The sequence below is a fragment of the Somniosus microcephalus genome, chromosome 5 (assembly GCF_052327205.1).
Source record: "Somniosus microcephalus isolate GS21.2 chromosome 5, FLI_Smic_1.0, whole genome shotgun sequence".
Classification (NCBI taxonomy): Eukaryota; Metazoa; Chordata; class Chondrichthyes; order Squaliformes; family Somniosidae; genus Somniosus; species Somniosus microcephalus.
The window spans coordinates 184277884-184305674 of record NC_140991.1 but is presented as its reverse complement, the minus strand read 5'-3'; the positions used below and the strand labels follow the sequence as shown (position 1 = coordinate 184305674).

The 27791-nt window shown below is 43.9% G+C and overlaps 1 protein-coding gene across 7 annotated transcripts in view; it reads right to left on the bottom strand.

Annotated features, from left to right (window-relative positions):
• stk31 (serine/threonine kinase 31) overlaps positions 1-27791 on the bottom strand; it is a 165220-nt gene that overhangs the window by 34933 nt on the left and 102496 nt on the right. For 6 of the 7 annotated variants that reach the window (XM_085988491.1, XM_085988486.1, XM_085988487.1 and 3 more), the window contains exons 11-16: positions 23755-23877; positions 9402-9581; positions 6876-6992; positions 5893-6012; positions 4316-4447; positions 3313-3414 (exon numbers count right to left, since the gene is read on the bottom strand). In XM_085988491.1, the coding sequence (XP_085844617.1) occupies positions 3313-3414; positions 4316-4447; positions 5893-6012; positions 6876-6992; positions 9402-9581; positions 23755-23877 (774 nt within the window). The remainder of the gene's footprint in view (positions 1-3312; positions 3415-4315; positions 4448-5892; positions 6013-6875; positions 6993-9401; positions 9582-23754; positions 23878-27791) is intronic. The other variant, XM_085988490.1, reaches the window with a different exon arrangement.

Genomic DNA, 27791 nt, shown 5'->3' with positions numbered 1-27791 from the left:
CCCGACCCTACGGAGGCCCGGATCTTCCTTGTCCCACCACCACCCCGGGACCCTATGGAGCCCCCGATCTTCCTTGTCCCCCTCCCTCCCGCCAATCCTATGGAGGCCGGAACTTCTTAAAGGGGAGGGGCCTTGCGCAGTGCGCCCCGGGGCCCAGCTGGGCCCCCGGAGATCGGGAATGCCGGTAAAAGAGCCCGGCCCTCAAGAGAAGCCCGGCACTCAAGAGAAGTGCCAGGCTCTTGGAGCGCAGCCAGCACGCCGTGAAGGGGGGGGGGGGCGGCTGTTCTGAAGGCCAGGGTCGGGAGCGCAGGCAGGTGATAGCAGACAGCCGATAGCAGACAGCCAGCAACACAAATGGTCGCCCCGCACCTCACCTTTAAATTGCGCCTCCCCGGTCGCAGGTAGGTCCCCCTGACCCAGTCAGACATGGCGTACGTCGGTTAAGTCAGGGGGCGCTCCCGAAGATCACGACCAGGGCGCTGCACACGGCGACGATGTCATCGCCGGCAGTGCAGCGCCACGGGGTGCTACCGGTTAGCACTGCTAACCTCCCGCTGAATTTCGGGGAGGCGTGTGCGGCGCCGCGCCTGGGCGCTAGTTGCTTTGCGCCGTTAGTGCCCTCTTAGGCGCTAACTGGAGGTGCAAAGCAACCTAATTTTCTCCCCCCAAATCTCTTAAAGTGGCATTGCCACGTGATTTTCTTTATAGGGTGATTTAACTGAATCTTGATCTATGTGGAGGATAAATGCCCACTTTGTTCCCCTCCCTTGTCTAATGTACCAACCAACTGGGGAAACCAGTCACAACCTGCATCTGGATCCCGCCACCATTTCCACTCTAAGAGGAATGACAGCAGCTGAAAACAACAATTTAGCATTTATATAGCACCTGTAACATTATGAAACATCCCAAAGCGCTTCACAGGAGTGTTATCAAACAACATTTGACACCGAGCCACACAAGGAGATACTAGGACAGGTTACCAAAAGCTTGGTTAAAGAGGTAGGTTTTAAGAAGCGTCTTAAAGGAGGAGAGAGGGGTAGAAAGGCGGAGTGGTTTAGGGAGGGAATTCTGGAGCGGAGGGCCTAGGCAGCTGACTTCCACTTCCAGTTTTCCCGCTCTGTCTCCTTATGAGAATATGCCTGGCTTCTGCTCTTTATACGGACAAGGAAATCAGAAAGCCAAACAGTGGCATCATTATATTGTGCTCCAAGATGCACCACTGCGCATGAGTTTTCTCCGCACTGTCGCTTTACACAAGATGGATTTGTAACTGCAATACTTCACAGAGTTTGAGACTACAGAGCCTTGCATAAATTAAAATATGCAACGCTCTTCTACATCTACATTCTGAGCTGGATTATAGTTCAATGACTCTACAATATTAGAAATTCACAGAAAATTCTGATTCCAGAAATCAGATGAAAGACCGACCATTTTTTAAATTTAAAAAGAAAAATACTGTATATGCTGAAAATCTGAAACAAAAACAGAAACACTCAGGTCAGGCATAATCAATGGAGAAAGGAAAAGTCTAAAGTTTCATGTATAACTTTTTGTCAGAGTTGGAAGTTATTTGAGATGAGCAGCTTTGTAAAAGGTACAGAAGAAAAAGAATGACCTATAAAGTGATTAGGTGGAGAACAAGCTTATAGAAGTGATAACATAAGACAAAAGGAGGCACGATGAGAGAAATTAGGGAAATAAAAAGCATAGGAGAGCCAGAAGATGTGTGAACAGTTAAAGCAGGATAGCAAAGTGGAGGGCAAAGCATGAAAAAACTGGCGAAGCAAAGCACACTTCAGTGGAAGGAAGCAGATTACCCCACTGGTGCTGTACCATTTAGGGATCCCCCATCTCAAGCACCAGCCCGCTCCCTCCCCCATCCCCGGAAGCGCTTCTCCATCATCCTGATTTTTTTCCCCTTTCTCCATAGACGCTGCCGGACTTGCTGAGTGTTTACAGCATTTTCTGTTTAGTTCTAAATGGGTTGAATATTCTAAGTAACAACAGAAAATGCTGGAAAAACTCAGGCCAGGCAACATCCGTGCAGAGAAAACAGAGTCAACGTTTCGAGTCAAACTCTTTGTCAAGACTGGAAAGGCACAGGAAATGAAATAGATTGAAAGGCCAGGCTGGGAGAGAACAAGAGAGAAATGAAGAGACATTAAGAGGTATTCAAAACGAGACGAGATGGTGATAGGACTAGTGGAGACAAAAGACGGCTCTAGATTAGGTGTGAAATGTGCTGACAGAATGGGAGACCGCTGCCATGTGGGAGAGAGATTAAAAAAAGAAAAAAGGGGGCGGGGGGGGGAAGGGCCAAAACAAAGGTTGGGATAAAAAATAAGTAAAAATATAATGGGGGCCGAGGTTATGATCTGAAATTGTTGAACTCGATATTGAGTCCGGAAGGCTGTAAAGTGCCTAATCGGAAGATGAGGTGCTGTTCCTCGAGTTTATACTGAGCTTCCGTGGAACAATGCAAGAGCCCAAGTACAGTGAGGTCTGAGTGGGAATGGGGCGGTGAATTAAAATGACAGGCGACCGGAAGCTCGGGGTCATCCTTACGGACTGAACGTTCTAAGAATATTCTAAGGATCAATTATAAACAACCAGCTAGAGCTTGCCACATGATCCAAACTGGTCCCCAGAGTATTTTGCCTAGAATTTTGCAGAAAGTAAAACACCTTATTGGTTTCAATATACATAGATGTGTGTCCACAAATATAATTAATGCACACTTACTGGAGTATTCCTTCAAATTCACTTGGAAGAAAAACTTCCACATTACTTTGAAATAAAACTTTTATTTCCACAGCTCCTACCTTACACTGAAGCATTGCCAGATAGTTTATTCCAGTTTTTTTCCTGAAAGTTAGTTATTCAAATTTAAAACAAAAGTATTATAAACAGAATAGCAAATAGATGAAACAGAAACAGAAAATGGTGGTGACAGTTAGCAGGCCAGTCAGCATCTGGGAAGAGAACAACCGAATTGACATTTCAAGTGTGGACCCTTCATCAGAACTAATGGGACTTCTCTGTTCTCCCCACAGATGCTGACTGACCTACTGAACATTGGCAGCATTTTCTGTTTTTGTTTGAAATTTCTAGCATCTGCAACTTTTTTGCTTTTTGGTGACACCAAATATGCCCTACTATAAATGTTTTATTTTGACTTATGACACCAAGTCATGACCTCCATCACAGAAATAAAAGCCGCTTAATAGCCATTCAGCATCTCGTATAAAGAAACAATAAAAGAGTCTCCCAAATACTTCAAAATAAACACAGGTTCAACATCCTTACATATTCTTTCTGCTCACAGCAGATCTCTTCATAGATGTTATCTCTAAGTTTGCGTATTTCTTCCTTCATCTCCTGAATCTTTACTTCATCGTAATTGCCCAACTACAAGATGAAAATTGTGTGTACACATTATGCGTCATCCTTACAGTTCAAAAATAACTTAATGAGCTATACATCCAAGTTCTAATTTATACGTGTAGATAACTTGACATCACATTAAACTTCAGCATAGTACTTCCCTCCACCATTATTACAGCAGGCTTAATTTGTATAAGATAAATCTACTGCGCCTCAAACAAAAGATCTGGCATTTTTTCTAGATTATCCATGTAGAATGTTGTGAGGAAACAATATTAAAATTTACAGCTGGTTTACTTACTGCACCAAACTCCGACCTTCAAACACTGGTTTTATAAAGGCAGGATGGTTGATTAGACTGTGCAACACACACAGGGAGACATAGCTGCAATTTGGCAGCAGAATAATCCACAATAGTGTAATTTCACCACAATCTTGAAATCAATTACATTCTGAAATTTCTCAGCAGATGCTCTGGCAAATTAGAATCCAGGCTTACTTCCTTTCTTATATCTATTCTAGAAGTGTGGTTCCTGACTTCAGTTGAAGGTAATTTCTGTACCTTACACAGTGCAGGTGGAGGCTAATTGTCTCAATAAACATCACTAAAAAAACAGATGATCTGGTCATTATCACATTGCCGATTGTGGGAGCTTGCTGCGCACAAACTGGCTGCTGCGCTTCCTACATTACAACAGTAACTACACTTTACAGTCCATGAAATACTTTTGAAGTGCTTTGGGACGTCCCGAGGTCTTTTTTTGTGGATGCTCGGGTCAATTAAGGCCAAAATGCAATTGTTATAGCTTTTTAAAAAATAAATAAAAGTAGGACGTAGAATTTTGCATGTGAGCCATCCAAAGTGTGACAGACGCGGATCTATACTAGACGCGACGTTTTACAAGTATTCAGAATTTGTACATACGTCTTCCAGATTGTTCTTTTCAACTAGTTTCCACCTCAATTGAGCTTTAAGATTCTTGACTGATCTTTTGATTGACAACAGATCTCCAACATTGGGATAAGTATTAAGCCATTGTCCAACTTGCTCCTTAAACTATAAAAGATGGAGGGCGAAGGGAAATAATAAAAACAGGGACTCACTATTTCATTTCCAAAGTATCAAAAATGAAGCCAGTACATTTTCTAATGAACATATCTTGAAAATTGCAACAAACATGAGCAATAGAGAAAGTATAAGTAATTGGTCTACATTTAAATGTTTTAGGAATTAAGAATTATTCCAATAGGAAAACGAAACCACCAGTATGACTAATTTATGGGCCTACTGGTATTTTTTCCATTGGAGTCGTCAGACATTAAGAAGAATCCACAATTAGCACATCAGTTTAGAAAACCCTATACAGTACTGTCACAACAGAAACATGCATGAAATCAACTGTTATTTACTGTGTGTGCACCAACAGCAACATTAACAGCATGCAAAATGAACAACTGAACATATTACTCCTATCTTCATGTTTTCAAGGCGTCCATATAAACAAAACACAAAGGGGGAGAAATTTGGTATCGCCCCGTCTGGGGCGCAATTATCAGCCGGGCGCAAAGTTTAGTGCCTGGTGCTAATTATCACCTCCGACTGCAAAATTGGCTTCTATTGCCTCTGGAGATGATTTGAGCGCTAAATCAGGCGCTACACATCTCTCTTAAGGCGCTAACACTGAGGAGCAAGGCGCTACCTCAGAGCGCTGGCGAAGCTAATGTGATGTCAGTTAGCAATGGAACACAGACACACTGGCGCCAGCCAGTTCTTAAAGGGGAGGGTCGATCTTGCTCTCCAGCCACACCATGCTCATTGCAGCCTTGAATCTCGGCATGGACAGACCTGTACTTCAATTCTGCTGGAAAGAACAATGGAGGCGCCCAGGGAAAGAGCTGAGTGCAGCCCCCAAAGTCTCTTCTAAATCGATGCAAGAAAGGTCAAATCAAAATGAACCTGCAAAGTGCAGCTCAGTGCCCAAAACTCCTTCACACAGCATTGAATCTCTCCAGAAGTCAGTCTGTCTCTCTCTATGCGTGGTGCAAAAGGCAGGAAGCGGTCGCCTTTAAATAGCGCTCCCTTCCCGACTGCAAAATGTTCCCCTCTACCTGTCGTTGCTAGCGGCAGGCGGAAAGGGGGCGCCACTCAATATCCGGTCCAGGGCGCTACACGCTCGACTGATGTCACGATCTGCGGGCGCAGGAGGCCGTGGCAGTAGTATTTAGCAACGCCGCAAAATGTCTGGTCAATTTTGCGAGCGGCGCATACATCGCCGCGCCCGGGCACTAGTTGCTTTGCGTCCCGTTAGCACTAATCAACTGTATTTTCCCCCCAAAGCATTCTAAGTGAAGCACATTTATGTATTGAGAAGTAGGAGAGGAAAAGTAGAATTTTTTGAATAAATTAAGTTTTAATGGATTTATTGCCAGGTTGGAACTACCACTAAAATGGATTTACAAAAAGAAATGGAAGTCGGGTTAAGCATACAACAATAAAGTTACCTGAACACAGGCTGCATATTTATTTTGTACAACCAAAAGGAGGGACTGTTCCTCGTTGATCTTCTGCATCACTTTGTTGAAAGCGCTATGGATTATCTTCCTATCAGCTTCACCTTTTTGCTTAAAGGGGAAGTTAAATTACATATTATGAATTTTCCATTTCATAATCAAATCCCCCTTCATCCCCCCCCCCCAAAAAAAATTCATACATCTATTTACACACATAATGGATGCAGATATTAGCTAGTAGGCAGTTACAAAAGAATATTAAACAGTTGCGCTAAAGAAGGAATTGGATTGCAGTGAGTTAGCGAGCACCCCTTTCGCCTTTGGAATTCCTGCAACAATTCAGCCCAAACTTGCTGGATGAAAGTCTCCACTGTAAAAAAGGGTCCTACATTAATGAGATTGGGCACTCTCACCTCAGGTCCTAGTGGGTGTAGATTCCATAGGACAAAAATACCCACAATTCAGCACAAGCCAGTAATCACACGGAGACAGGTCACAACAGTGGTGAGGTGGGAGTGAGGCAAAAATACTCTGAATTTAAATTGAGCACACTGCTAGGACCACATAACAGTTTAAACCTATGCCTAATCAGGAGTAACTGATATCAACACAAAGTGCAAAAAATTTCCCATTCCCAACACAAAAATTAGTTCTTCTTAGCATGCGAATCAAAAATATTTACTTAAAAAGGGACTCTTGTTGGAAATAGAAATAAGTTACAAAAGAAAGCCTATTCTAAAAAAAAAACTAAAAAAGTGAGTTCAGGAAAAGTAAATACTGCAGATGCTGGAAATCTGAAATAAAAACAGAAAATGCTGGAGATACTCAGCAGGTCAGGCAGCATCTGTGGAGAGAGAAACAGTTAACGTTTCAGGTCGATAACCTTTCGTCATTGTAAGTAATTGTCTATGTGGTTTCCACATTTATGTAATAAACAAAAAATTAGCAAACTAGAATACTGAATGAATACTTACTGTGGTTGAAATTTCAAGTTCTTTGCATACATCGTGTTCAGCTTCATCCAGCATAACATCAACACTTGCGATGACCTCCGTCGAGGGCAATGAAGTACTGGAAGTCAGGTCAAAAAACTTGAGAAAAGACAAAAGTTATCCGATTGCTTGAGCATGCATTGGTCCAATAAGAAGCTTTAAAATAATTAACCAGTGAAAATACATCAGGCAAACAGTATATCACAAAATATGCAAATTAGATACAAATCATCCACTGAATTTCTATACAGTAGTTGAGATATGTGGAAAGAATCGCTGGCATTTCCACAATTCTAATTACTGCACCTACATTGAACTGTTTATCAAAATAATACAGGAAACTTTGTGCTATCCGGCACCGACGGGACCGAGCTGTTGCCGTTCCCTCAAAACTGCCGGACACTCCAGCTCTAATGTTGAAAGATACGGAAGCTTTTGAGCTCCGTATCTGTCAACAAACCCTGTTGCTTAGCAACAGCTTCTAAACAGTCCAAGCGTCTCTGTAGCTTAGCAACAGCTTCAGCAGACCGTGCAGAGCTTGACTGTTGAGGAAAAAAAGCAACGAGAAGAAAAAAAACCTAACGAAAACGGCTCCTGATTTTTGCCGGTGGCTCGAGCATTCCGGACAGTTAGCCTCCGGATAACACAAAGTTTCCTGTACACTGAATTTCTTGTTGTAAAGTACATTCATTTCACATGTCCAAGCTTTCCAAAGTGGATACATTGCTTTACTTACTGGTAGTTCTGATAAATTAAAGCATCAGCGCTTGATGAAGAATCTTTTGCTTTTAAAATGTACATATCTGAATGATTCATGGTTAAGAGTTTGGCCTGTGTATCAATGTAGAAATTAGAAAAATTGATGAGATACAATAGAAAGAAAACACAGAATTGCAAATGTGAGAAAGAAAAACATGGAGGAATGATCAAAAGAAAAACCAGGAGTGCAAGAGACAGGAAAAAGAAAATGAGTGAGGAAACAGGAGAGAAACCAGAGAAGAGGAGCAGGTGTGAGAAAAAATAGAAGAGAAAAAAGGAACGCAAAGAAAAAACAGGAGTGGAAAATGAAAGAGAGAGACACACACACATATGGAGAGAAAGAGACAGAGACGTAGAAAGAGACAGAGAGTGTGAAAGAGACAGAGTGAAAAACAGACAAATAAATAGAGAGGGGAGAAGAGAAAAAAAGAAAAGTAACAAATGAACACATTGCACAGCAGTGTGCCCCGTTGGCTGCAGCTCCTCCTACAATGGCTGGTTGTGGGGAAAATAATGGAACATTTTTTACAGCAGAATATATTTTAAGTACTATTCCAAGTTGGCCCTCTCTAATTCTACTGTAGGCAGAGGTCATGGTGGTCACCCACTACATTTTTGCAGTTTTCTTCCAGAAGTGTATGGTAAAAATCTTTCTCTCACAACCTTTGTAAGCTTTCAATGTTATCTGCATTATGGCAGCAAATATAAAGCAGAAGAAGATATTCCTATGTGGCTATTCCAGGCAAAGGAAACTTAGGTCAAAAAGCCACCATCTGTACTGGCTCTTTGGGGGGGGGGGGTATGGTGGGAGTTACAGACTTAGCTGTTTGAAAATCATGACCTGGGTCTGATGCCATTGTCAATCCAAATCTTGAATCTGCTTGTCTCAGAAGAGGTTGCTGTTGGACCACAGAGGGAAGGATTGGCCTGACACGCCTAATAGTATGCAGCGAAGATATTTAAGGATAAGTGTACTACACAGTCGAGAGATGAAAATGTTTCCCTCCTAATTTATGAAATCTCCATGCTATGCGCCTTTCCCAGCCAAGAGCAGATTGGAAATTTATTCCTAGGCTTCCATCAATGCTGCAACAGGTCGTAGATTATGCCAGAAACAGTGGCCTGAAGTTATTTTCCTTTTATATCTCTTTGTAGGGAGCACCTACCCATGGCTTGGACATCTACCCACATCTGTATAACTGAAATCAAAACACACAATGTACAAACCCACATCCTAACAATTTGGAATACAACACCTTGTAGTAGCATAGTGGTTATGTTATTGGACTAGTAATCCAGAAGCCTGAACTAATGATCCAGAGACATGAGTTCAAATCCCATCCACGTCAGCTGGGAATTTAAATTCAGTTAATTAAATAAATCTGGAATAAAGTGCTAGTATCAGTAATAATGACCATGAAACTACGGTATTGTCGTAAATACCCATCTGGTTCACTGTCTTTTAGGGAAGGAAATATGCCGTCCTTAACTGGTCTGGGCTATATGTAACTCCAGACCCACAGCAATGTGGTTGACTGCCCTCTGCGGTTCAAGAAGGCGACTCACTACTACCTTCTCAAGGGCAATTAGGGATAAGCAATAAATGCCGGCCTTGCCAGCTGCGCCCACATCCCATGAATGAATAAAAAAAGTTTCACTGATCTGCACCATTTACAAAACTGTTATAATCACGCTAAATTTAAAATAATATACAAAATCTTAAATCACTGAAGTTAACCAGATGTTTACCTTCATAGCTTTATCGAACCACTCAGACAGCACTCGTAGAGAATTGGCCGTTCTATGCTTAACATTATTGAGCTCCTGTAGTTTACTGTTCCTCCACTCAAAAAACTGATCAAGCACATCATACAAGTTGTACTCCACCTCATACGGGCCATAAGCAGCATCCAGTGAACAAGCTAAAGACTAAAGATATATGCACATGAATTATCACGTTATGGTTTTGTTCAATTAGCTTCACTGCATTATTTTTATTTACAAGAGAATGTTGCACCCTTGAGAATTTTCTGACTGCAATCATCTGGAAGCAAGTATCAGATTTATACTATCAAATGGGGCTTAGAATGAAATGTAATCTGAATGCAGTTTACAGACTATGGGGTAATTTTAACATTCAGCGATGGTATAAAACAAGCAATATTGGATCAGCCACCACTTTATACACCTCACCTAATTTTCCTGGTCATTGAAGTCAATGGAAAGGAAAAATGGAGTGAGGTGTATAACAGGAGGCCTCTCTGAAATTGCCCATTTTACACTATTGCAAAAAGTTAATATTACCACACTGTTAATCAGTCCACACTGAGTTAGTGTAAATTCTGAAAAAAACTGTAATCTTGTTTTGGGTAAAATGTACAATAATTACTCACTTCACTATCTCAGCTGAAGCAGCTTAATTTTTGACCCAGTGTAAACTCTATCCAGTGCACATTGACTGTTTTTCATTTTGTGCAGTTTGGTGGCAGTTTCTCAATTCTTTAAATTAGTGATAACAGGGAGCAGCCATTTTGCTTTAATAGGAGTCTTATGTAATCATATTCTTGGGAATTTGTATAGAGTTAAATAGAATAACCTGTTAAATCACAAAAGGATTATCTTATTCATTCAGTAAAACCTGTAAATTAGGGACATCTAAGAGACTTGCATCAGGTGTCTTTTATTTGCAGGTATCCTTATTATCAAAAAGGTCATTGTATGTACAGTAAATCGGATGAGCCAAATATTCCAGGATTGGTGGTCTCTTGTGCAGTGATCCTTTTTTTTTGCCCTCACCTGGGATCATGCCTAATTCTGTTGCTCTGCCAGCAGAATGTGATTTCAGTTAATTTTCTGTTTGTTGTTCCTAGTTCATTTTCCACCAAGGGAGGATGTCCTGATCCTGGGAGCCTGCACAGGGCAAGGTGGCTGCACTAGGGCCAGAATGCCTGGCAAATCACAGCCAAATTGCAGGGGGGTGATTAACGTCCTGCAGACCCCTGTCTGGGCCTCCCTCCCTCCACAATTAAAGCAGCGGCAGCGCGAGGCTCTGATTCAAAAACATTGAAGAGTGATGTCACAGGCAGCAAGGTGGTGATTGCTTGGTAAGTATTACAGCTCTTTTTTGCTCTCTGATTTAGGGAAGGGGTTAAATTAAGAGCTGAGAAACTGTAACTTGCGAGTACTTATTAAATTAATAACTTAAACTAAATAAAATAAATAAAACTAAAATATCGATTGACTAAAATCTTTAATTAATTAATAAATAAAACAAGGTTAGAGATGGCCGGGCAGGTGGTGTATCGTAACTGCAGCATGTGGGAGTTTGTGGCGAGCATTGCGATCCCGAGCAACCACATGTGCAGTAAGTGTCTGCAACTCAAGGAACTTCGGCTCAGAATTGTTGAGCTGGAGTACGAGCTGCAGACATTGCGATGCATCAGGGAGGGGGAGAGTTACCTGGACTCTTTGTTCCAGGAGGCAGTCACACCCTTTAGGTTAATTAGTACTTTAGAGTTCATCAGTGGTCAGGGACAGGAGGGTGTGACCGCGAGTCAGGAAGGTATGGGGACCCAGGATGTAGTGATGGAGGAGCCTCAGCCCTGGACCTTGTCCAACAGGTACGAGGTACTTTCTACCTGTATAGATTAGGAAAAGGACTGCAAGGAGGATGGGCAAACTGACCACGGCACTGTGGTACAGGGGGCCATCCAAGTGGGGGGAGAAGGAAGGAATGTGGTAGTAGTAGGGGACAGTATAGTCAGGGGGATAGATACTGTTCTCTGCAGCCGCGAAAAAGAGGCCTGATGGCTGTGTTGCCTGCCCGGTGCCAGAGTTAAGGATAGCTCCTCGCGGCTGGTGAAGAACTTGGAGTGGGAGGGTGAGGATCCAGCTGTCGTGGTCCATTTAGGAACCAACGACTTAGGTAGAACTATGAATGAGGTTCTGCTGAGGGAGTTTGAGGAGAACATAAGAAATAGGAGCAGGAGTCGGTCATTTGGCCCTTCGAGCCTGCTCTGCCATTCAATAAGATCATGGCTGATCTTCTACCTCAACTCCACTTTCCTGCACTATCCCCATATCCCTTAATATCCAAAAATCTATCGATCGGTCTTGAATATACTCAATGACTGAGCCTCCACAGGCCTCTGGGGTAGAGAATTCAAAGATTCACCACCCTCTGAATGAAGAAATTTTTCCTCATCTCTGTCCTAAATGGCCAACCCCTTATTCTGAGACTGTGGCCCCCCTGGTTCTCGACACCCCAGCCAGGGGAAACATCCTCCCTGCATCTACCCTGTCGAGCCCTGTAAGAATTTTGTCTGTTTCAATGAGAGCACCTCTCATTCTTCCAAAATCCAGAGACTATAGGCCTAGTCTACTCAATCTCTCCCCATAGGACAATCCCTCCATCCCAGGAATCAGTCTGGTGAACCTTCGTTGCACTCCCTCTATGGCAAGTATATCCTTCCTTAGGTCAGGAGACCACAACTGTACACAATACTCCAGGTGTGGTCTTACCAGGGCCCTATATAATTGCAGTAAGACGACTTTACTCTTATACTCAAATCCTCGTAATAAAGGCCAACATACCATTTGCTTGCCTCACCTACATGTTAACTGTCAGTGATTCGTGCACAAGGACATCCAGGTCCCTCTGAACACCAACATTTCCCAATCTCTCACCAATTAAAAAATGCTCTGCTTTTCTATTTTTCCTACCAAAGTGCATAACTTCACATTATAATCCATTTGCCATGTTCTTGCCCACTCACTTAGCTTGTCTATATCCCCTTGAAGCCTCTTTGCATCCTCCTCATAACTTACAGTCCCACCCAGCTAGGAGCTAGGGTCTAAATTAATAAGCAGAACCACAAGGGTAATACTCTCTGGATTACTACCTGAGCCACGTGCAAATTGGCATAGGGTCAAGCAGATCAGAGAGTTAAATGCGTGGCTCAAAGAGTGGTGTGGGAAAAAGGGGTTTCAATTCATGGAGCACTGGCACCAGTACTGGGGGGAAAATGGAGCTGTTCTGTCGGGACGGGCTCCACTTAAACCGGGCTGGGATTAGCGTCCTGGCGAATGGAATAACTAGGGCTGTAGATACGGTATTAAACTAAAAAGGGGGGGGGGGGGCGGTGGTGGTCAGGTGAGGGGAAACTTAGAAATCTAAAGAGAAGGGTCAAGGCAATAAAGCAGTGTAGCGATCTGGGTAAAAATAAGCAGAGTGTGACAGGAAGGGACAGAGTGTTTAACGGTAGCAGTGTAGCAGAGAAGGTGGTCAAAGCAGGGAATAAATGGTAAAAAATTTAAATTAAAGGTTCTTTATCTGATTGCACAAAGCATTCCTAACAAGATAAATTAATTATATAGAGCACAAATAGAAATAAATGGGTTTGATCTAATAGCCATTACAGAGACGTGGCTGCAAGGTGGCCATGGTTGGGAACTAAATGTTGCAGGGTACTTGACGTTTCGAAAAGACAGGCAGAATGGAAAAGGAGGGGGAGTAGCCCTGATAATAAAGGATGACATAAGGACAGCAGCGAGAAAGGATCTCGGCTCTGAAGTTCAGGAAGTAGAATCAGTATGGGTGGAGATAAGGAATGACAAGGGGCAGAAAACACTGGTAGGAGTAGTATATAGGCCCCCACTAACAGTAGTTATACCGTTGGACAGAATATTAATCAAGAAATAGTAGGAGCTTGCAACAAAGGTAATGTAATAATCTTGGGGGTCTTTAATCTTCATATAGACTGGACAAATCAAATTGGCAAAGGTAGTCTGGAGGACGAGTTCATGGAATGCATTCGGAAGTTTCCTAGAACAATAGGTCATGGAACTAACCAGGGAACAGGCCATTATAGATCTTGTATTGTGTAATGAGACAGGGTTAATTAGCAATCTCACAGTAAAGGATCCTCTGGGGCAGAGTGATCATAATATGATAGAATTTTACATAAATTTTGAGAGCGACTTGCCTAAGTCCGAAACTAGAGTCTTAGGGGGAAAAATTCAGTATCGCCCCGTTTGGGGGCGCCATTATCAGCCGTGCGCAAAGTTTAGCGCCCGGCGCTAATTATCGCCTCCGATGGCAAACTTGGCTTTTATCGCCCATGGAGGTGATTGGAGCACTACATCAGGCGCTTCACACCTGTCTTAAGGCGCAAAGGCCGAGGAGCGAGGCGCTACCTCAGAGCGCTGGCGAAGCTCATGTGATGTCAGTTAGCAATGGAGCACAAACACACTAGCGCCGGCCAGTTCTTAAAGGGAAGTTCTGATGAAAGGTCATCGACCTGAAACGTTAACTCTGTTTCTCTCTTCACAGATGCTGCTTGGCCTGCTCAGTTTCTCCAGCATTTTCTGTTTTTATCTTAAAGGGGAGGGTTGATTTTGCTCTCCATCCACAACTTGCTCATTGCAGCCTTGAATCTCAGCCTGGACAGACCTGTACATCAAATCTGCTGGAAAGAACAATGGAGACACCCAGGGAAAGAGCTCAGAATGCAGCCCCCACAGTCTCTTTTAAATCGATACAAGGGCAAATCAAAATTAACCTGCAAAGTGTTGCTCAGTACCCAAAACTCCTTCACACAATGTTAAATCTCTCCAGAAGTCTGTCTCTCTCTCTCTATGCGTGGTGCAAAAATGTCACCAACAAAAAAAGGCAGGAAGCGGTCGCCTTTAAATAGCGCTCCCCCCAGTCCCTTTCTGACTGCAAAACGTTTCCCTCAACCTGTCGTTGCTAGCGGCAGGCGGTAAGGCAGGGGGCGCCACTCAATATTCGGTCCGGGGCGCTACTGGGGCATTGTGCATTCGACTGACATCACGATCTGCCGGTGCAGGAGATCGTGGCAGTAGTGTTTAGCGCCGCCGCAAAATGTCTAGTTAATTTCGCGAGCGCCGTAAACATTGCCGCGCCTGGGCGCTAGTTGCTTTGCGCCCCATTAGCGCCCTCGTAAGGCACTAATGGGAGGCGCACACAACTGAATTTTTCCCCCACAATCTTAAATAAAGCCAATTACTTAGGTATGAGGGGCAAGTTGGCTAAGGGAGGTAGGAAAAATAGATTAAAAGGTATGGCGGTAGATAAGCAGTGGCTAGCATTTAAAGAAATATTTCAAAATTCTCAACAAAAATACATTCCACTGAGAAACAAACTCCATGGGAAAAGTGATCCAACCGTGGCTAAAAGCTGACAAATCCCCTGGACCGGAAAGCCTACATCCTAGGGCTCTAAAAGAGGTGGCTGAAGAGATAGTAGATGCATTGGTTTTGATTGTCCAAAATTCCCTAGATTCTAGTATCGTCACAGTGGATTGGAAGGTCGTAAATGTAACTCCGCAATTCAAGAGAGAGAAAAAATAGGGAACTGCAGGCCTGTTAGCCTGACATCAGTCATTGGGAAAATACTGGGATCCATTATTAAGGAAGTGGTAACAGGGCACTTCAAAAATCATAACCTGATTAGGCAGAGTCAACATGGTTTTATGAAAGGGAAATCGTATTTGACAAATTTATTAGAGGTTTTTTGAGGCTGTAACTCGCAGGGTAGATAAAGGGGAACCAGTGGATGTAGTATATTTGGATTTCCAAAAGGCATTCGATAAGGTACCACATAAAAAGGTTATTACACAAGATTAGGGCTCATGGGGTTAGGGGTAATATAGTAGCATGGATAGAGAATTGGTTAATGGACAGAAAACAGAGTAGGGATAAACAGATCTTTTTCAGGTTGGCAGGCTGTAACTAGTGGGGTGCCGCAAGGATGAATGTTGGGGCCTCAGCTATTTACAATCTATATTAATGACCTAGATGAAGGGACCGAGTGTAATGTATCCAAGTTTGCTGATGATACAAAGCTAGGTGGGACAGTAAGCCGTGAGGAGAACACAGAGTCTGCAAAGGGATATAGATAGACTAAGTGAGTGGGAAGTAAGGTGGCAAATTGAGTATAATGTAGGGAAATGTGAGGTTATTCACTTTGGTAGGAAGAATAGAAAAGCAGAATATTTTTTAAATGGTGAGAAACTTTCAAATGTTGGTGTTCAGAGAGATTTGGGTGTCCTCGTGCAAGAAACACAGAAAGCTAGCATGCAGGTACAGCAAGCAATAAGGCAAATGACATGGCTCTAATCTTTAGACTATGCCCCCAGTCCTAGAATCCCCAACCAGCAGAAATAGTTTCTCTCTATCTATCCTGTCTGTTCCCCTTAATATCCTGAAAACTTCGATCAGATCACCCCTTAACCTTCTAAATTCTAGGGAATACAACCCTAATTTGTGTAATCTCTCCTCGTAACTTAACCCTTAAAGTCTGGGTATCATTCTGCTAAACCTACGCTGCACTCCCTCCAAGGCCAATATAGCCTTCCTAAGGTGTGGTGCCCAGAACTGCTCACAGTACTCCAGGTGTGGTCTAACCAGGCTTTGTATAGCTGCAGCATAACTCCTACCCCCTTGTACTCTAGTCCTCTAGATATAAAGACCAGCATTCCATTAGCCTGTTTGATTATTTTCTGTACCTGTTCATGACATGTTAATGATCCACATACCTGAACCCCAAGTCTCTTTGGACATCCACTGTTTTTAGCTTTTCACCATTTAGAAAATACCCTGTTCTATACTTTAAGTCCAAAGTGGATGACCTCATATTTTCTTGCATTGAAATCCATTTGCCACAGTTTTGCCCATTCACTTAATCTATGGATATCCCTTTGTAATTTTATGCTTTAATCTACACTGCCTACAATGCCGCCTATCTTTGTGTCATCAGCAAATTTGGATATATGACTTTCTATGCCATCATCAAAGTTGTTAATAAATAGTGAATAGTTGAGGCCCCAACACAGATCCCTGCGGGACACTACTAGTCACATCCTGCCAATTAGAGTACCTGCCCATTATCCCTACACTCTGTCCCCTGCCGCACAGCCAATTTCCTAACCAGGTCAATAATCTGCCCTCAATTCCGTGGGCTTCTACCTTAGATAACAGTCTCTTATGTGAGACTTTATCAAATGCCATATAAATAACATCCATAGACATTCTCCTGTCCACTACTTTAGACACCTCTCCAAAAATTCAATCAGGTTTGTCAGGCATAACCTATCTTTCACAAATCCATGCTAGCTCTCTCTGATCAACTGAAAATTTGCAAGGTGTTCAGTCACCCTATCCTTAACTATAGACTCTAGCAATTTCCCCGACAACAGATGTTAGGCTAACTGGTTGATAATTCCCTGGTTTCCCTCTCTCAACATTCTTAAATAGCAGCGTGACATGCGTAATTTTCCAATCTAAAGGGACGGTTCCTGAACAGAGAACTTTGAAGATTATAGTTAGCACTTCTGAAATATGCTCACCTACTTCCTTTAAAACCCTGGGATGGAAACTTCTACAAATTTTATTGGATCCCATGTAGATGAGAATCTTTTTCTGTGGTTTCACGCCAGCAGCTGTTGTGAGAAGTTCAGAGAACCAGGAGGCCACCCGAGAACAGGTGAAGAGGGGAAACCGAGGATGGGGAAAACTAAACTCCAAAGATGTGCAGGTTAGGTTGATTGGCTATGATAAATTGTTAGGGGGATTAAATATGTGGGGTTACAGGGATAGGGTGGGATATGTGCTGGTGTAGGGGTTACGGGGATCGGGTGGGATATGTGTCGGTGCAGGCTCGATGGGCCGAAATGGCCTCTATCTGCACTGTGGGGTTTCTGTGATTTCTGTGATCTCTGCCCCCATTCCACAGTCTCCAGCTCCGCCCAACTCGAGCCCCCCATGATTTCAGCCCTCCCCTGCGATTTCAGGGCCCCCAGTTCCAGACTCCTTCACCCGACCCGACCGGCAGTTCCCAACTTTTGTGTAATGAGGATCTTTTTACCCAGCATTCATTGCGGCAGAGAAACCCCCCCTCTATCCCTGGGATAGAGCTGTGCAAGAATTCAATCCTAAAGAGAGAGGAGTTCCTCTGCCACAAAGCTTGCTGGGTAAAGAGATCTGCATTACACAAAAGCCGTTTTTTAACCTGCTGCCGCCTCGTACTTACCTGCGTGTCTGGTGTTTTAAGTTGTAAATGGACTTGATGTATTGAAGGCTGTCAGTAGTTCGTAATTTGCGAGTGTCCGTGGTTTCAAGGGGCAGTTGGTGACTATTATAATGTAAATTATTTGGGACTGTCAGTAAGTGTCAATTTGTACAGATTTCACTGTATATTAGAAAGGACATGAGACAAAATGGCCAGTTTTCTCATCATAGGCAATGCATAATGTTGTGTCTGTGTGTTGATAGAGACACTGAAGACAGGAGTTGGTATCATAGGTGTTTACTAAACAAAGTCTGGAGGGGAACTAACTGATACAACACAATATACAGGCTTATATAGCCCGAGTGGCCATTACCGGCATTACAGTACACCTGGGGCTCTTAAAGGCACATACACTACAATTCCTCCCCTTTTAGCCAACCAGTACATAATATTTTAAGTAATTATTAATTACATGTTACAAGAAAAATAATCTGCACATTGCTGCAGTTAATTAATTATAAGTCAGTCTCTCTGGAGGCTTCCTGACTCGGTCCGGATAACGCCTCGGTGGTGTAGTAGGTTCTTTTGGCAAGGCTGATTCGTCTTGAATGCCAGTGTCGGGTTCATCGGGTTCCAGTATCACCGGATCGGAGGTAGATATGGGTATCTCTACTTCATCGTTAGGCGTATAGAGTTGTGGTGTAGGTTGTCCCTTTTCGGATGACTCTAGGATTTGGTCAGCATGGCGCCTTATTATGCTTTCTCCGATGTCCACGGAATACATCAGCGGTCCTAGTCGTGTGCAGATAGTTCCAGGCTGCCATTTCTCGGTACGGTAGTCCCGGGCCAAAACTTGCTGACCTATCTGGAAGGTTCTAGTTGGCCTTTCATTCATGCCTTGAAATTGCCGGTTCTCCACGCCCCTTCTGATGTTGGGCTTGATCAAATCCAGCCGGCATCTTTGGCTTCTATTGAAGAACATCATGGCGGGAGTTTGGTTTGTAACCATATGTGTTGCATTCCTGTATGCGAACAAGAAGTTATCCACCTTGTGCTGAAGTTTTGTGTCTTCATTACCCATGGCCTTTATGGCCTTCTTGAAGGTCTGGACAAACCTTTCAGCCAATCCATTGGTGGCAGGATGGTATGGAGCGGACGTGTAGTGCTTAACCCCATTGTTTTTTTAAGAACTTTCTGAATTCTTCGGACACAAATTGCGGTCCATTATCAGAACAGATCTGTTCCGGCAGCCCATTCCTGGCAAATATGGTCCTTAATACTGTGATGGTTTTTTCCGTGGTGGTGGAGGACATCTTTATTACCTCCGGCCACTTGGAGTGTGCATCAACTGCGATTAAGAACATTGAGTCCATAAATGGACCAGCAAAGTCGATGTGCACCCTTTGCCAGGGAGATGAGGGCCACTCCCATGGATGTAGAGGGGCTTGTGGTGGAGCGTTTTGGACCTTCTGGCATCCTAGGCAGCTCTTGGTCATTTCTTCGATGTCTCCATCGATACCTGGCCACCATACAAACGCCCTAGCTAGGTTCTTCATTTTCACTCCACCCAGATGCCCCTCGTGAAGCTCCTTTAGCACTTTATCCTGGAGTTTGGGTGGAATCACCACTCTGGATCCACACATCAAGGTTCCTCAGCACACTGACAGCTGTTCTCTTCTTTGCGAGAATGCTGGCAACAGTGGTTCGCCATGTGCTGGCTATCCCTTCACTGTTAAATCGTAGACCCGAGAGAGAGTCGGGTCATTTCTCGTCTCCCTTTCAATGGCAGAATTTGTTACTGGTAGACATTCCACTATGGTAGAGTGGAACATCTCTACTGGGTCTACTGTAGGTGCCTCTTCTACCATTGGCAACGGTAGGCGTGATAAACCGTCAGCATTCCCATGCTGTTTTGATCCTTTGTTGTATTGGTGTGCCCCTAGAAAAAGGGACCACCTCTGTAGCCTTTGCGCTATCATAATGGGAACACCCTTTTTAGGGTTGAATATGGAGATGAGGGGTTGATGGTCAGTCAACAAGGTAAATTTTTGTCCGTGTAGGTAATGGTTGAATTTCTTCACTCCCCATACCAGGCTGAGTGCTTCCCTGTCGATTTGGGCATAGTTACGCTCAGCTGAGTTCAATGAGCGTGACGCAGAAGCTATCGGCCGTTCCGAGCCATCAGGGAATTTATGCGATAATACTGCTCCTATGCCGTAAGGGGATGCATCGCATGCCAGTCTGATTGGCAGTGATGGGTTGTAATGAGCCAAAACTTCTTTGGACGTGATTAAGTCTTTGCATTTATGGAAGGCACGTTTACAGTCTTTGCTCCATTTCCAAATTACTCCTGTTTGTAGCAGTTCATTAAGAGGGTGTAGAAGAGTTGATAAGTTCGGTAAAAATTTATGATAGTAATTTATTAATCCCAGGAACGACCTTAATTGTGAAACATTTTCAGGTGCTGGGGCTTTTATGACCGCTTCAATTTTTTCAGGTGACTTATGCAACCCTTCCTCATTAATTATGTGGCCACAATATGATATTTGATTCTGGAAAAATTCACACTTGGGGCGATTTGCTCATAGGCCCCGTTCTCTCAGCCTAGTGAGCACCTGCTCCAAATTGGCAAGGTGCTCGTTGTCGTTTTCTCCTGTTACAAGGATGTCGTCTAGGTAGCATTGAGTCCCCGGAATCCCTTGGAGGACTTGCTCCATAGCTCTTTGCCAGATAGCTGGAGCTGATGCTACTCCGAAAACCAGTCGATTGTACTGGTACAGACCTTTGTGTGTGTTTATCGTGAGATACTTTTTAGAGGCCTCCTCAACCTCCATCTGTAGATATGCCTCTGCCAAGTCAATTTTGGTGAAACGTTTCCCTCCGGATAGTGAGGCGAAAATATCTTCTATCCTCGAAAGAGGATACTGTACTGTGTGAAGGACCGGGTTTACAGTCACCTTGAAGTCTCCACAGATGTGAATTTTTCTCCGTTCTTCAGATTTATCATTATTCAACGTTTTCTTCATGACCGGGACGATGGGTGTTGCCCACTCGCTCCAATCTATTTTGGATAATACGCCTGCCTTTTCCAAATTCTCCAGCTCTGCCTCGACTGCTGGACGAATTGCGTATGGCACCGGCCTTGCCTTAAAAAACTTGGGAATTGCCACATCTTCCACTTTTATTGAGGCGGTGATGCCTTTCAAGGTTCCTAGTTTCTCTTGAAACACTTCCTTGGCGTTGGCCAAGATGTCTTTTAATCGTTCAGGTATGACGTCATCATCATTTTTTTCCTTACTGGTCACAGTCAGTGCCTAAATGGAGTGCCAGTCTAAACGTATTTTCCTGATCCATTCACGTCCTAACAGCGGTGGACCACCATCTTGTAGAACGTATAAATACAACTTCTGTATTTCCTTGCCGTTGTATACAACAGGCACCCTTATTTTTCCTTTGGGGTATACTTTCTGCCCCATATATGTTTTCAAGATAATGGATGTGTCTTTTAAAGGTATATGCGGAAATAGCCGCTCGTAATCCCGTCGATTTATGACGGTCAGAGCTGATCCTGTATCTAGCTCCATTTTAACTGGGGACCCTGCTATCGTGAGGGTAACCCAAATGGTCTGGTAATCTTCTTTGGCAATTACATTATGTAATTTGAGAGAGCTTAGTCTCTTGTTTCCGGAGTCGCTATCGCTCTTCTGGTCTTCGGAGCTACTGTCGTCATCATTTGTACCTTTCTGTGCTTTTCCTTATTGATTTTTTTTCTGTTAGTGGATTTTTTGTTTCCAGATCGGCATACACGTGTAATGTGTCCCATCTTTCCGCATTGCCTGCATGCTTTGTCCTTGAAGCAGCAGTCCCTCTGGTCATGGGTGGATCTGCCGCAGCGATAACATCTCTCGAAACCCCGTGTCATTTCATGGGTGCCGAAGTCCTGTGGCTTTTGCTGTATTTCTGCAGCTCCTCTTGCACTGAAAGCCTTGTCCAGTGTCAAATCTCTCTGAGAAAGTAGCCTTTTTTGTGTTCCTTCACTTAGGAGACCGCAGACGAATTTGTCTTGCAGAGAATCTGCCAGTCCTGCCCCGAATTGGCAGTGCAGGGTATCAACAATCTCCTTAAAATTCTTGTCCATCTGTTCGGCTGGAGTGATTAAGTTTCGTAACAGCCTATATGTTTTTGCGCCCATTAGATTTAGAAGTACTGAAGCTTTTTTTTCATCTTCTATTCCATTTGCGGTGCAATATACCTCCACTCTTTCCACATGTGGTCCAATCCTCTATCCTGTTATCAAAAGCATCAATATTGCCAGACTTAGGCATCCTAGAAAAAAAATGGCGCTTCCCGCACTTCCGCCGATGACAACGCTGTTTCCCGCAGTTTCCGTTCTTTTTATTTATTTATTTACAGTTGGAGACTCGTTCCCGCCGGACTCTCTCTCTCTAGGTCTGAACGCTGACCTGCTTGCAGCGCCGGCCGTCTCCCGAGTGCTCCCTCCCCGTCTGTTACTGCTTGCCTCCGCTTTCGCTGCTTGGCCTAGCTGTAGAGCCAGCCGCTGGAGCCCCAGCCCGACGCCCAGGAAGGATTATTGCAGTACCTGCCACCAGCTTGGCTAGCTGGTGAAACCACAGCTTTTTCTTGATTTTTCTTCAACTTTGGACGCCAGAGGAATTGATGTCCTTGAGGTGCTGCCAAATTGCAGGTAAGTCCGTTTCCAATTCATCGCCACTGTTGTGTCTGTGTGTTGATAGAGACACTGAAGACAGGAGTTGGTTTCATAGGTGTTTACTAAACAAAGTCTGGAGGGGAACTAACTGATACAACACAATATACAGGCTTATATAGCCCGAGTGGCCATTACCGGCATTACAGTACACCTGGGGCTCTTAAAGGCACATACACTACACATAAAACTAGACAAGTGCGCATTTTTGCATTCTCTCATAATTTTCCTTCCTTTCTAAATTAATCTCCTCAAAATCACAAATCTGTACATGGGCTGTAACTGGAATCAAGTGGACACTGATCTACTGTACCGCCCCCCCCCCCCCCCCAGATCATATACAAAAGAGATCCTGGTTTTCTAACAGAGCTCAACTATGAAAACTGTTTTTTTCAGATCAAGTCTAAAGGATAACAGCTCTATTCCCATAGGGGCCTGGTCATCGATAAGTTATTTGAAGAAGAAGAAATGCAGCATGAGGATACTGTGAATTGGAGTTTGTCCCCTCAACCCCTACATGCTGAGTTTTCAGTCTTTCACTTGGAGAAATTCCATTCAAATTCCCATTTGATGGTGGAGAAACATGATCAGCTCATCTCCAAGACAATCTAACCTAGTACTGGTTTAGCAGTAGCACCGGGGAAGGCTGGGGTTATCTCATTCCACTTGCGCAGGGAAAGCAGTATGGGAAGAATAAGAAAGTGAGGAAATAAAAGACCGAAAGGTCACTTATTGCAATATGCAAGCCCTGCAGCTATTACCATGTTAAAAATTATACAAAATCAGTGCAACCTTGCATCACTCACATCTACTCGCAGATCTGTATATGTTTTCCCATTAAATGTTAATAAATCAAGTACTGTGGAAATGGCTGTTGCAATAACTACCATTTTCAATAACTACTAAATTAGCCTTTCAGCACCTACTAAAGTGGTAAATTAGTGCTCAACGGCTGTTCGTTATTGTTAACATATGGAATTTGGTTAATGCAGCTTCTGAAAGGTGTTCATGTTTAGTTCATGTCTCTCTGGACTATGCAGTAGCCAGAGACTACCATATTAGGCAATGCCTGCTCCAGTTTGATAAGAAAATAATGTATAAATGTCAGCTTTTTCCTTTGTTCAGGAAGCACAGAAAAACTCATGCCTAGGTTTGCACGCTCTATCTGTGACTCTACTCCACTTGTAAATTGCGTTTTATGCTGAAGTTAAAGAATAAAATGATTATAACCAGAAGATTGAATTCGTTACTACTCAAAATGAACAAACAGGAGTTTGTTTTAAGATAACAGTTATTCATACCACAGAATTTTATGCTTGGAATCAGCTGACATCAAAAATTCTAACCTTTAGAACAATTACACGATCTCCAATGGGCAACTTGTCTACTTCAGAGATAAACTCTTCTGCAGCAGCATAAAGTGTGCTGCGCACTTCGTTACGCTGGTCAATTAGGCTGTGCAATTCATCCTGAGGATTATAATCAAAATGTATCGTAAATTATAGTGTTGCAGACTACACACAATTACAGCAAATATCCCCTTTACAGTGAGACTCCAATATGGACTATCTAATGCAGTTAGAAATTGTATATAAAGTTTTTAAAACACACACTAGGAAAGTTCTAAAGTTTTTACAGAAAAGGTATATGTATCTCACTCTTCACATTCATAAACTGAATAGACAGATTACTCACCTATGTTTGCAATATTCATCATGCTCCATATCAAATCTTCAGTGCCATTCTCATTCTATTAATGGTATCATAAAGCAATATAGCTCTCTAGTCAATGAACCAGTCATTTGGACTCACAGTTCAACACAATAAGCTGAGCATTTTTGGGCCCACCAACCAGTGCTCACTGGAGAGCCACACTATGAAATTTATATTCTCAGAACTTGAAGGTAGAATGGTAATGTAATTTTTTGGACTACAAGGCATCACCTTAAACATAAACATCACATGATGATGAAAGGGCACCAAATTTACACCCCAAATGGGGAGTTTTAAATACCAGGGCCGGGATCTTCCTTACCTCAGCGGGCCCGGGGCGGGCGATGTCGGTGGCAGGTCGCGGCCCTGCTGCTGGCTCCATCCTGTTCTGGAAAATGAATTTACGTTGATGGGGCTTGTTAAGCCCGCCCAGCGCATTTCCCGGGTCAATTAGAGGAAGCAGGTCTGGTGATGTCATCCATGACGCATCATCAGCTGGTTTCCTTAAAGGGACCATGACCAACTTTCTTTTGACATTTGTGCTGTCAGTGTTCTACAGCACTGAAGTGCTGCAAACACTGAATCACTGCACAGAGGTGCAGGGCTGCATCCAGGTTCTCCCATGACTCCCTCCATATGCTTATGGAGGGAGTCACAGCACGCAGTGAGGTCCTCTTCCCTTCCCATGGGCGGAAGCGACCTCCCCTGGAGAACAAAACAGCCTGGTTGCACAGGAGGGCACTAGCAGGGATGTGGTCAGGAGGACCTGGGTACAGTGCCGCAAACGTTTCAATGATCTCATTAGATCACGAAACGTTACGACAAAGCCACACTCAACTTCATCCTGCTGTGCCTCTCATCACATCCCTATCATTCTGCCTTCCCTACACTACTCCTGCACATCCTTACTCACACCAACTTACCTTGCACCTCCACCCATCCCTCTATCTACATTATCACATGCCCATCTCACTAGCCACCCCTCACACTCATCCTAGTGCTATCATACCAACTAAACACACAAGGGTAGCCACTTGAGCGTTTTATCCAATGTTCATGTAAAGTTTCTGTTAATGTGGTGTCAAACATTGAAACCTTTATTTTCAACACTTTCCATTCTTGGACAGATGTGTGCGCACCTTTGGAAGTGGCTTAGTGAGTTGCAGTGAATGGCGAGACATAACTGTACCCCCCCGCAATGATGGGAAGTGTGAAAGAAATGGCTTGGACATTGTAGGGATGCTTTATGATGTTGGTGTGGGGTGGTGCCAACCTGGTGCATCATGTGGCAGCCAGGATGTACAGCGTCAAGTGAAGTAAATCTGGCCATGGTGAGACCATCCCTGGCCTCTCGGGCAGCAACGCGATCGGGTGCCGATGCCCTCTGTCCTGTGCAGCATCAGGTAATTGTGGAGAAGGTTGGTGTTCTTGTTGGTGCGGCTGGTGTTGGGGCTGATCGTGGTCAGATTTTGAAAACGAAGGTGAGACAGTATAAAAGGCACCCATGTTGGTGGAATAGATGGCAGGTGAAGTAGAGATGACAGAAGCATTCTGTCAATGGTGAGAGAGTACTTCCAATGAGGTTAGAGTGGATGGAGAGTGGAAAGCCTGCAGAATCTGTGCAGGAAATGGACTGAGAAACAGCTTGCGGCTGAGGAAAGTGATGCTGTCAGGCGGGAGCTTTTACTGTACATTTGAAGCTGTCAAGTAATCAGCTGAAGCAATGGCCATTTAACTCCCGCCTCAGGTTCACAGATGAGATCCCTGAGCAGCATGGACCCATGGGTGAGCAGTTAAAGTTAAAAGGTAAGGTTAAAAGCATTATTAAGGGTCTGTCAACAACCCAATAATTGGTTTCATTGGGTCGCCCCCATCGGCGATCACACGCATGCCTGTGGGGAAGGCGCGTTGCGGCAGGTTGACAGCGCGATCCCGACCTGTTTTCAAAAAAATCTAATTTCCCATCCAACCTACCACCGATCCCACCCACTGACCCCCCAGGAAATTCCCCCCCAGGTGTAGGACCTAAAAACATAGATGGGTTTCAACCATTGAAATAGATCTCAAAAAGCTAATCAAGGGAAACCAGAAGTTAAGTAAAAAGTAGAAATAACTGCCCCATATATTATATACTGTCCCTGGGTTTAAAATCAACTCTACCAACTGAGTGGGTCTTGTTACGTTCTGCAATAATGGGGTTACATTACACAAACAGATACCCTGATCAGTATACAACAGTACAACCATGTTCTATTGTGATTATAGAGCTTGTATGTAATGCTGAATAGTGCGTAGCAAAGTTATAATATCTCAAGAGACTAATTCTTGGGAAATAGGTCACAACTGTGATCGCTGTAAGTTAATGGGAGCTGTGCACCAGAATTTGCATTTTAGACAATAAAGTGGTAAAGTGCAACAAAACATGGACATAGGTAAATGAGTAAGCAAGATCTCTAAGTAGAAGGCCACCAAAATTTCTGTTTCAAGCACCTTTTTGTTTCTTACCTCCCATCACAAAAAGCTGAGACAATTAAAAGAAAAACAAAAAAAAAGCTAGTTCAGTGGCTGTTGAAGACATTAAACGTTAGCTTGTGAAAATCATGCAGCCTTGCATTGGGCAGGGGGGGAAGAATAGAAATCAAAATCTTAACTCCCACTCAGAACTGGGGGTATTAATCATATGAAAAGGAACACAACATTTGGATATACCAACAACAGCTTGCACTTACTGTTAAAAAAGTAATTAGTACAATTTTTTTTGGGGGGGGGGGGTGGGTGAGGAGAAGAAATGCAAAACCGTGGGTGTCGGCGGGAGGCGCGAGCGGGAAGCTTAAAAAGGCTTCAGAGACCCAGGTAAGGCCTCAGACCGCGGGTGTCGGCGGGAGGCGCGAGCGGGAAGCTTAAAAAGGCTTCAGAGACCCAGGCAAGGCCTCAGACCGCGGGTGTCGGCGGGAGGCGCGAGCGGGAAGCTTAAAAAGGCTTCAGAGACCCAGGTAAGGCCTCAGACCGCGGGTGTCGGCGGGAGGCGCGAGCGGGAAGCTTAAAAAGGCTTCAGAGACCCAGGTAAGGCCTCAGACCGCGGGTGTCGGCGGGAGGCGCGAGCGGGAAGCTTAAAAAGGCTTCAGAGACCCAGGTAAGGCCTCAGACCGCGGGTGTCGGCGGGAGGCGCGAGCGGGAAGCTTAAAAAGGCTTCAGAGACCCAGGTAAGGCCTCAGACCGCGGGTGTCGGCGGGAGGCGCGAGCGGGAAGCTTAAAAAGGCTTCAGAGACCCAGGTAAGGCCTCAGACCGCGGGTGTCGGCGGGAGGCGCGAGCGGGAAGCTTAAAAAGGCTTCAGAGACCCAGGTAAGGCCTACCAATCTCCAGTCTCCGAAGTCAGAGGGAAGGAGAGAGGTAAAAAGTAATCCAAGTGTGACGTCACCAGAAAGCGGGTAAGTGATTGGTTGGTATTTCTCTCTTTTTAAGCTTAAACTCTGTGGTTTATAGTTTCTAAGGTGTGATATTCATCATCTAGAATCGGGGCAGAGGGTATTTAAAAATAATATTAATAAATTTAATTAATTACATAGAATGGGAGATCAGGTGATGTGTTGCTGCTGCAATATGTGGGAGCTGGTGGACACCATTGATGCTCAAGGTGATCACATTTGCAGTAAGTGTTGGCTGCTCGAG